At 50.5% G+C, this 10465-nt stretch overlaps 1 protein-coding gene across 2 annotated transcripts; it reads right to left on the bottom strand.

Moving 5' to 3' along the window:
• Positions 1-561: 561 nt before the first annotated feature.
• Positions 562-10439, bottom strand: REM1 (RRAD and GEM like GTPase 1). Of its 2 annotated transcripts, none has more exons than XM_009216391.2 (5): positions 10346-10439; positions 8932-9501; positions 7797-7879; positions 2961-3162; positions 562-1300 (listed from the first exon to the last, which is right to left on the bottom strand). In XM_009216391.2, exons 2-5 carry the CDS (start codon positions 9269-9271, stop codon positions 1029-1031), a joined length of 897 nt encoding a protein of 298 aa, XP_009214655.1. In that variant the 5' UTR covers positions 9272-9501; positions 10346-10439; the 3' UTR covers positions 562-1028. The 2 variants fall into 2 exon arrangements, with proteins under 2 accessions (XP_009214655.1, XP_009214654.1); XM_009216390.2 differs by having other exon boundaries at positions 8932-9309.
• Between the last annotated feature and the right edge of the window lie 26 nt (positions 10440-10465).

The raw sequence follows: 10465 nt of genomic DNA, 5'->3' as shown, positions 1-10465 counted from the left end.
GGCGACTCTGGCATGCTCACCTCCCCTCTCTAGGCTTGTTTCTGCCTTCGGGAAATGAGTGAGTTGGATTAAACTGGGGTCCATCCCGGGGATTAATGGATTGAGTTTCATAGAGTTCCTGCCCCAACCTCGTTTAAATTGGATGTGAAATTACGTTTTTAAATTCATTTTCCCAAGATTCTATAGGGTTTTGTATCATCTTTAAAGAGGACAATGGATATGTTGGTCACTAGAGTCTGACAAGCCTGGGCTGGAATCCTGGCAACTTCGCATATAGCAGCTGTATGATCTTGGGTGAGCCTTCGGTGTCCTGTGCCTCAGTTTACTAATGAGCAAAATGGGGTTAATCGTAACACCCTTCTCCCAGGTGTTGGGAGGATTAATTGTTGCGACAGCTTAGTACACAGCTCCCAACAAACGCCAGCAATTCTATTGCCAGGATGAGTACTGAGGTCCTTCCAGACATGTGAATCTAGAACGTAAAAAATGGGTTAATGAGAAAGTAGCTGGTCACGAAACTGTGGTTGTGATCCACTGTCGGGAGAAGGGCCTGAGCACAAAATTGGTCCAAGTACTTTATTGATTGGCCCTGACACCCAGCCGGCAGGCTAAACCAGTCAGTCTACAGTCAAGTGTAGATGGGAGGGCAGTAGGTGGAGACGCCTGGAAGAGCCGAGACAGAGATGTCTGGGCATTCAGATGGGACATCCTTCTGGTCTGGTTTATTGTGAGGGTTTCTGAGGGTTGGCCAGAGCCCAGGGACAAGGAAGATTGTTTACAAAAAGACACCCACCACGTAAAAAACTACTTTGTGCCCAGCTTGGGGCTTCGGCCCCGTCGTCTGTCTGTTCATCGCTTTCCCGGGGTCCCCCAGGCTTGGATCTGGGGGATGCTCAGGCCATCAGGGCAGCAGGCAAGCAAGACACATGATGCAGACTCCAGGTAACGGCGCCTTTGTCCCGCAGTGGCGTCCGTGGAACCCATAAGGCAACTCAGCGACCCGCCAACTCTCAGAAGGGCGGGAGGCTTCAGAGCACGGCCAGATTGTGGCAGGACTTGGAGCGGGCCTTGAGTGCCCGGCGGCGTGCGCTGCGGGCTGTCAGACGTGCTAGGAAGCGACGAGCGCGCTGGGCTAGGCTGGCTGGCCGTCGGGGTGCTGGGGGCTCCTCGGCCGCACTGTCCCGGCGGCGCAAGCGCAGTTGGCGCACCACGCCCTCGAAGAGCTCTGCCACATTGTGCTGCAGCGTGGCGGAGGTCTCGATGAATTTACAGTCGAACACCACAGCGCAGGCGCGGCCCTCTGAGGGGGCGGGGCCCGGCGAGCAGGGGTGGAGCCATAACCGGAAGGCGGAGAAAAAGGTAGGAAAAGTTGTGTTCAGTCTTGATTGGAAGAAATTTTTCCTGTGCCCATACCTCGTGTTGCTGTCTGGGGACTCAGATAAATCAGACTGGTCTTTGAGGGAAGACAGAGAGGCTGGGGCGAGGGAGGGGTCACGTTGAATGCCAGGTAAAGGGTCTAATTTGCTGTGGATCGGAATTACCGGGAGGAGCTTGTTAAAATGCAGATTCCTGGACCCACCCTCAGAGTTTCTGATTCTGTAGGTCTGGAAATCTGTGCTTTAACAAAATCTCCTGGGGCTTATGTTGCAGTTTTTTTTTTTTTTTTTTTTTTGGATGTCTGTTCACAAAGCTTATGGTCTTCCACCTCCAGGATGCCACTGGGCCCGAGTTCTAGTCTTCAGGGGCTGGTGACTGTGAAACTGACTTTTCCTTTCTAGGTCTCAGTTTACATATTTTTTAGATTTTACTTTGTGAGTAAGACCATTTAAAAATTGTTATGGGCCCCATCTGATATGTCAAACTTATTAAAATATTCCCCATCCCATTGTAAATACAATCCATATATGACATTTAAAGTTTTAGTTTGTAGTTGCTTGCTGACAAAATATGTTTTACAGACAATTAAAGCTTTGTGAAATTTAAATTTCTAATTTTTTTCACTATATTTTGGAGCCAGTAATGGTTCTTTTCAGTTCTCAGATGTAAGCCCTTGAAAGGCCTGTAGGCACTGGGCCTATCATCCTGGTGGATAAAGTGTCTCTGATTAAGGGGCTAGGGGAGCCACAGAGGAAATTACTATTATTATTTTTTTGAGACAGAGTCTCATTCTGTTACCCAGGCTGGAGTACAGTGGCGTGGTCTTGGCTCACTGCAACCTTGGCCTCCTGGGTTTAAGCAATTCTCATGCATTAGCTGCCCAAGTAGCTGGGATTACTGGTGTGCACCACTATGCCTGGCTAAGTTTTGTATTTTTAGTAAAGATGGGGTTTCACCATGTTGGCCAGGTTGGTCTTGAACTCCTGACCTCAAGTGATCCACTTGCCTCAGTCTTCCAAAGTGCTGGGATTATAGGCGTTAGCCACTGGGCCTGGCCAGAATTTTTTTTAAAAAAAGAGCTAAAATTATTTTTTATTTTTTGTAGAGAGAGGGTCTTGCTGTATTGCCAAAGCTGGTCTCAAACTCCTGGGCTCAAGTAAGTCCTCCCACCTTGGCCTCCCAAAGTGCTAGGATTATAGTTGTGAGCCACCATGCCCCACCACATACACGAATTTTTAAGAAGTGCGAATTCAGCTCTGGTCTTGGAAAATTCTGGCAGCTGGCAAGGAGGAATAATTGAGAAGTGGGAGGACTGGAGAAGGTGGAGATGCCAGGATAGCACAGAGACTGTAGGCAGAGAGGGAAGGGAATGTGGGATTAACGGAGGTGGCCTGACAGGACTTGGGGACTGGTTTGGGGGTGGTGAGTGGGAGACAAGAATGGTTCCTAGCTTTCAGGCTTAGGCAAGTGGCTGCAGGGTAGGGGCAGCTTGGCAGGGACAGTCACTGAGATGAAGAGCGCTGGAGAAGCAGCCATGACAGCGGGGCCCAGGGGAAGAGGAGGGGGTGGGATGGAGGGCTCACCTTCCACAGAGACTTCTCGGCAGCGGGCCAAGTCCGCCTTGTTGCCCACGAGGATGATGGGCACATGGTCTGCCTGATGTGTGCGCCGCAGCTGGATGCGGAGCTCAGAGGCACTCTCAAAGCTGCCTCGGTCTGCGATGGAGTATACGATGACATAGGCACTGCCTCCCTGCAGGCATGACTCCTGGCTCCATCTTTTATCCTGCAGGAGAGGGACCCAAGGCCCATCCTCAGAGGGTATCTAGGCCCTGGCTGAGGAAGGTAGAGCTGGGATGGTCTAATGGTTGGGATGGGGCTGAGGTTTATAGTTTGGACAGGTGTGGGGGACAAATTCTGCCATAATTCCCTGTGTCACCTTAGGAAAATCGGTGATCCTTTCTGAGCCTCAGTTTCTCTGCTTGAAAATTTAGGCTAATGACACTACCTCACATAATTCTCTCACTCACTGACACTTTTGCAGGCTGGGTACTGGAGGCAAATTGACTTGGTTCCTCTTCCTGCTAAAGAGGGTTCTGCCTTGACCTGTTTAGCTCTTTTGTCTTGTTTCTGAGGAGGGTTTAGCCTTGCCAGAGGGTTCTTTATGCCTGGTGAAATCCAGAATGAAGAGAAAAAAGGAAGAGAGAGAGAAGTGAGGACAGGAGGCTGACTTCAGAGGGAAGGCATTTTTCAGGACAGTTTTGAAGACAGAGGTGAAGGAGCAACTGTAAAGTGTAAGTTCACAAGGGGATGAGAGGGGCAAGGGACACTTTAAGAAGTGGCTTCCTTTCAAGTTGTTTGACCAAGAAAAAGAAAGAACTGCAGTGCTTTTGATATTTCGGATGGTGATCTTTTGTTAGGGACAGCCCTTCAAGACTGGACTACTTGGGTAGTAACTTTATAAGTGTTGAATAAGACACAGTTTCTGCCCTCCAAAAGCTCATGGTCTGGAAGAGAGCTTATGGAAATGGGGAGTTATAGTGTAGTGTGAAAGTACCAGTAAGAGGCATGTGCAAGTGGCTGGAGGAGTGGTGTGGGGAGGCCAGAACAACCCCACCTGGAAGAGTGTGCAAGGGCTTCACAGGGGACTGGCGAATGGGGTTAGGAAGGAGGGGCAGGCCAAGCAGGAGAGAAGAGATTCCAGACAAAAGGAACAGTCAGAGCTAAGGCCTGAAGTGAGAAAGACTGAGTGTGGTTGTGAGGTAGTGAAGAAGCCAGAAATTTTCTTTCATTTTTCTTTTTTTTGAGATGGAGTCCCACTCTGTCTCCCAGGCTGGAGTGCAGTGACATGATCTCGGCTCACTGCAACCTCCACCTCCTGGGTTCAAGTGATTCTCCTGCCTGGGCTTCCTGAGTAGCTGGGATGACAGGCGCCTGCCACCATGCCTGGCTAATTTTTGTGTTTTTGGTAGAGACCTTGAGAAAATTTTCTCCTCTTTTCTGGCCTTTTATTTTCCAACCAGTAAAATTAGGAAACTGAACCAGTTTCCCTGGTCAGTGACTGTGAAGAGAGGTCTCAAAGAGGGTCCAAGCAGTAGCAGCATTATCGAAATAAGTATCCATCCTTTCCATTTGTGCACTACATGGTACTCTGATATCAGAGAGGCTGAATCTGACAGAATTGGGTGGGCCTTAGGACCTTAGTGTACCAGGCTGGCTGACCATCAGGCCACTTGGAGTGTATTAAAAATCAAATTATCGGCTGGGGGCGGTGGCTCATGCCTGTAATCCCAGCACTCTGGGAGGCCGAGGCGGGGGGATCACCTGAGGGAAGGAGTTTGAGACCAGCCTGACCAACATGGAGAAACCCCATCTCTACTAAAAATATAAAATTAGCCAGGTGTGGTGGTTCATGCCTGTAATCCCAGCTGCTCGGGAGGCTGAGGCAGGAGAATCACTTGAAACTGGGAGGCGGAGGTTGGGGTGAGCAGAGATCATGCCACTGCACTCCAGCCTAGGCAACAAGAGCAAGACTCTGTCTCAAAAAATAAATAAATAAATAAATAAAAATCAAATTATCAGGCCTCACCCTGGCCCTCATCCTCAGCCTGGGCAACAGAGCGAGACTCCCTCTCAAAAAAGATAGATAGATAGATAGATAGATAGATAGATAGATACTAGAGCCCCAATTTTAGAGCTTCTTATTCTTTTTTTTCTTTTTCTTTTTCTTCTTTTCTTTGAGATGGAGTCTCACCCTGTCACCTAGGCTGGAGTGCAGTGTCATGATCTCGGCTCACTGCAACCTCCACCACCCAGGTTCAAGCTATTCTTCTGCCTCAGCCTCCGGAGTAGCTGAGACTACTGTGATTCTCCTGTTTCAACCTCCCGAGTAGTTAGAATTACAGGTGCCCGCCACCACACCCAGCTATTTTTGTATTTTTAGTAGAGACGGTTTCACCACCTTAGCCAGGCTGGTCTTGAACTCCTGACCTCAGGTGATCTGCCCACCTCAGCCTCCCAAAGTGTTGGGATTACAAGCGTGAGCCACCGTGCCCAGCTGAGAATCTATGTTTTTAATCACACTCCGAATGAGTTCATACTCACAAATCCATGCACCAACTGGCTTTTGTGATCTTGACACACAGCAAATCCTCCAAAAATATTTGTGCAATGAATGAATGAATGGTCAAGACTCACTTTCTCATTCTAGAGATGGGGAAAACTAAGACCCAGAGGAAGAAACCCGTCCATACTCAAGGTTGAGAACCCACATCTGTCTGACTCAAGCTGGGTGTGGGGTTCCAGTTCCTGCCTTCTAGTCTAGAATCCTTTCTCCCCTGTTTCCTGAGTGGGACTTCCAGTCTGATCACCCATCTTAACTCACTGGACACTGCCCCATAGTATCCTCAGCTGCATCTGAAAAGTAGACCCTCTCACTAGCCTGTGAGGTCCACGAGGCCAGGGGGCATGTCTGCCTTATTCATCTCTGTGTCTCCAAGGTCCTGGTCCATGATAGACACCCAGCAAGTATTTCTGAATGAATGAATGAGCGAATAACTGAAACCTCAGCTGAAGGTTCAGAAGGTGATGCTCTTGAGGGGGAGGAAAGTCATAAGACAAGGACTCTTATGCAGTCCTAATGCATAAGAATACAGCCTTGGCCGGCCATGGTGGCTCACGCCTGTAATCCCAGCACTTTGGGAGGCCGAGGTGGGTGGATCACCTGAGGTCAGGAGTTCAAGACCATTCTGACCAACGTGATGAAACCCTGTCTCTACTAAAATTACAAAAATTAGCGGGCGTGGTGATAGGCACCTGTAATTCTAACTACTCGGGAGGTTGAAACAGGAGAATCACTTGAACCTGGGAAGCGGAGGTTGCAGTGAGCTGAGATGGCGCCACTGCACTCCAGCCTGGGCAACAAGAGTGAAACTCCGTCTAAAAAAAAAAAGAATAAGATCTACAAAGATTTTGTAGATCTGGGTTTGAATCTCACTTGCTATTTGAGAGCTTTGGACACATTATTATTATTATTTAACCGCTCTGGTCTTTGGTTTCCTCATCAGTAGAATGGGAATCAGAAGACTCACCATTTATTTTTTGAGACAGAACCTTGCTCTGTCATCCAGGCTGGAGTGCAGTGGCGTGATCTCAGCTCACTGCAATCTCTACCTCTCGGGTTCAAGTGATTCTCCTGCCTCAGCCTCCCAAGTAGCTGGGACTACAGGCCCATGCCACCACACCTGGCTAATTTTTGTATTTTTAGTAGAGGTGGGGTTTTGCCATGTTGGCCAGGCTGGTCTCAAATTACTAACCTCAGGTGATTCACCTGTCTCTGCCTCCCAAAGTGCTGGGATTACAGTCCTGAGCCACTGCACCAGGCCCAGTTTTTGTTTTGATTGAATTCATAGAATATGTCTAGTGGTTAACACAGGTGCTGACACTTTGGAAGCTGGCACTCCATAAATGTCAGGTACTGTTATAAGAGTCATCATCATTATTATGCTCATTTGGCCCCGGGTTTCCTTTTATGCTTGTTAGAAGGAGAGCTGTCAACCATTGTCAATCACCCACCAGTGTCCTCCTAAGCCCCACCCTGAGGGCAGGGCCTCCCTCAGTTTTAGGGGAGCAGCCTATCCCTTAGAGAGATGGGATCCCAGGTGATTTTAGATCCTTCTCTTTGCTTTGATGTTTTTCCTCAAAGTTCTACAACTTTCCTCAAAGTTCTACAATGAAATTATGTATTACCCACGTAGCAAAAGAAAAGAAAACACAAACAAGATAAAATCATAATAGGGACATGTTCCTGCCTACTGCTCTCTTCCTGTTCTGGTTTCCTTTTTCTCTACCTACCAAGTCATAATTACTAAGAGTTATCATTTACAATTCTTCACCCCTATTCAGCAGTTTTTCATGCTTTAAACTGGGCTTACCTCTGAAATTGCATAAGAACTTTAAAAAACCAGCTGATGAGGAAAGCAGGAATGGTTAACCCATTTATCAGATGAGAAAACTGAAGCTTGGAGTGGTTAAGTCAATTGCACAAAACTGCATAACTAGTAAGAAAAAGAAAGGAGGTTCAGCCTTAGGCATTTTGGGGCCAAATCCAGCATTCCTTCTGCACAATGTGGGTGGGAGGGGTGGGACGAGGATGGAAATAATGATGGGGAGATCTGCAGGTGGAGAAGCACATTCTGAGATGGCTGGTAGGAGGGGATTGTGGAGTGAGAAAAGGGGTCAGGGTCATAAGGGTCTTCTGTTTGGGATTGGAAAGACTGCTTAGGAGCTGTGGGTTTTGGGGGAGGGTGCTGAGGATGGCTCTTGCTCACACCTGATCTGTAGTGTCCCAGGACGGGACAGGAAAGAGTCTAATATTAGGCTCAGCACCCCTCTCCCCAAATTCTGCTTGCAGTGCCATACCAGTTTCTCGGCCTCCCAGGTGTCCACGACCACCAGCGTGGTGTCTTCTCCATCCACCGTGAGGGTCCTCTCATATACATCTTCTGCAACCGAGGGAAGAGCTGGATCTCAGGGAGGAGGGGCAAGCCTGAGAGAGTGTGGTGTTCGCTACCCCCCATTTCTGGTCACATCACCCCCTCCACTTGTCCTCAGAAGCGCTTATCACACTTGTTTGATGCCTGTCTCTCCTGGTAGGAACCCATGTCTCCCCAGGTGCCATAGTACCTGGCGCATAGTAAGTGCCAGAAAGATTTGATTGATTGAATGAAGGTGGGGTGGTGGGGTTAAAGCTGGGCTAGGAATTCTCCCAGGCCTACTCTGTCTGACTTAGCGCGTGCTTCAGGCAGGTCATGTTATCCTCTCTTGACCTCAGTCTCCCTATCTGTAACACATACGGGTTCTCACTCTTGAGGCTGGGGGAGAGAAGTCAAGGCTAGAGAAGGGTCTGGCTAGATGTCCCTACCTTTTCTCTGCATTTAATCAACCCCCTTCCCCCACTCACCCTATGTCCTTTTGGTCAGTCATTCAGGGGCCTACCTTCATCTCTTCTATCTTCCCTGTATCCCACCACCCTGGGGCCCCTGACACTCTTAGCTCACTGCAGTTCTTGGGAATAAAGCACCCCAGGGCCCAGAACTTGGGGTCTAGGAGTCTCCCTTCTGCAAAGGATCTTAGTTTTGCTGTAGATCATGGTGACCATGGATGGGTGTCTATGGGACTGGGAGAATCTGAGAGTCAGAGGAGTTGGGGAGGGGAGTTTCTGAACTGGGTGGAAGTCTACCATTTCTTCATTCAGAAGAATTCAGAATTGCCACCCATATGACATGGAAATGAATCATATACTTCTTGTTCATGGGAAGTTGGCAAAATTCTTGTTCTATTCAAGAATTTCCCTCCCTTTGACCAGTGTGCAGGCTGTGCCATGTACAACTTTGGAGGGCAAGGGGGCATCATTCATGTCATAGTCTAAGTGAATGATGCCCCTTAGAGTTGAACAGTGCATGACTTGTACAACTGTTCTTGGCAGCCCTGTGCCCCTGGTGACAGGGCTTTCGCTCCTTTGGCCACATCCCAGCCCAGCCCATATGGCCCCTACCTCCCAGCTGTTCATGGAGGTCCCTCTCTTGCTTCCCTGCAAAGAGGCTGGCCAGGCTGGTCTTCCCCACTCCAGGATCTCCAAGTAGCACCACACGGTAGAGGGCCTCCCAGGAGCCTTCAGAGTCGCTGGATTCAGAAGACCAGTCATCTGGGGCAGGTGAAGGTTTCTGGGTGGGAGGGTTGAGGGAGGCCGATTGACCCAGCCGGGGATGCTGGGATTGAGTGGAAGGTGCTGTGCTCAGGAGGCCAGGCTGGCGGCCCCGTGGGGACAGGGGCAGTGGGGTGCTGGCTCGCCGGTGCAGAGGGGTCTTTGCTTCCTGTCCGGTGTTGAGTGTCATCTTTGGTAGAGGGGGTTTTGCTTCTTCCTTCCTTCCTTCTGAAAGAAGGGGGAATTGGTTGTCAGTCAATTGCTTTAGGCTGCTTCTTTCTATAGCGTCCTGATGAGCTGCTGAGATGGCTTCTTCCAGATCCCCCTCTTGTTCAGATGGGAGTAGGAGGTGCCTCAGCTTCTTGGGGCAGAAAGCCCCTAGGCTTTCTGGCCTCAGGCTCTGCGTAAACCTGGTTGCGGCTGGAAGGAGTGAGTGTGCAGGCTGTGAACACACAGACACACACACCCAGAGGCCATTCCCTCGCCTTAAGGATGATGACAGACAGGCAGGCAGAGGGGCAGTAGTGAGGTGGGATGTCCTCACATGCACACTCCCCATTCCGTGCACACGGACCTGCCCTTCCCACAGAACATGAGGCCCTGGCTCTGAAAGGCATCCAAATTGTCCCCCTCCTCCCCTTCCCCACCGCTCTCTTTCACAGGTTCTGGGTTGGGAGTGCAGTTTCAGGTCCCCCCCACTGCAAGGGTAGGGGTTACTTAACTTTGGATGCCCAATTTCACGGGGTCTGAGGAGGAAGAGGCAGGAGGGTGGGTTGGAACTACAGAAGGGCGAGGGGGGTATAGGGGTAACCCGACTGTAACCCGAGTGCCCTGGTGCCATGGGAACCGCGTGTCTGACCCGCCCCCTGTGTGAAATATTCAGGAGCGGCTGACGCTACGGCCTCTAACTGCTTTTGGGGACGGGAGCTGCGGCCGGCCAGGCCCCAGGTTAGGTGACAGGACAGGGTCCTGGCAGGGGACGGGGAGGGCAGACCACAGGGCCCGGGAACGCTGTGCCATTCCTGGAGTCTGGGTTCGAGCTTTCCCAGCCGGCATCCTGGGTGTGAATCCCCCATCCTGGGGTTGAAGGGGTCTTTGTCCAGGACTATCCAGCCCTCCGGGTCGCAGGTCTGAAGACCCTCACCCTCGGGACGCGGTTTCAAAGCCCTCCTACTCCTGCCAACGCTGCCGAATCCCCCTTCAATCGCCTGGAGAACTCTGCTCCAACTTGAGCGAGTTGGCCGCGCGTAGCGCAGGGCTTTACCTCGGCGTGGGAGGGGTCCAGGGTCCCTCGCAGCTCCAGCGGCTGGATGCTCCAGGCTGTACCACCCGCCTCCGCACGCAGCCCCTCAGGCCAATTCCCCTCCCCTCGCCGCCTGGGCCG

This window comes from Papio anubis, chromosome 16 (assembly GCF_008728515.1).
Source record: "Papio anubis isolate 15944 chromosome 16, Panubis1.0, whole genome shotgun sequence".
Taxonomy (NCBI): domain Eukaryota; kingdom Metazoa; phylum Chordata; class Mammalia; order Primates; family Cercopithecidae; genus Papio; species Papio anubis.
The sequence above is the reverse complement of the archived record's forward strand: the minus strand, read 5'-3'. Positions and strand labels throughout refer to the sequence as shown.

Coding starts and splice junctions, on each gene's coding strand:
- REM1 (XM_009216391.2), bottom strand. CDS start 9,271: ATGACACTCAACACCGGACAGGAAGCAAAGACCCCTCTGCACCGGCGA. Junction 7,880..8,931: donor CCTCCATGAACAGCTGGGAG/GTAGGGGCCATA, acceptor CCTCGGTTGCAG/AAGATGTATATGAGAGGACC. Junction 1,301..2,960: donor CCGAGAAGTCTCTGTGGAAG/GTGAGCCCTCCA, acceptor CCGCCCCCTCAG/AGGGCCGCGCCTGCGCTGTG.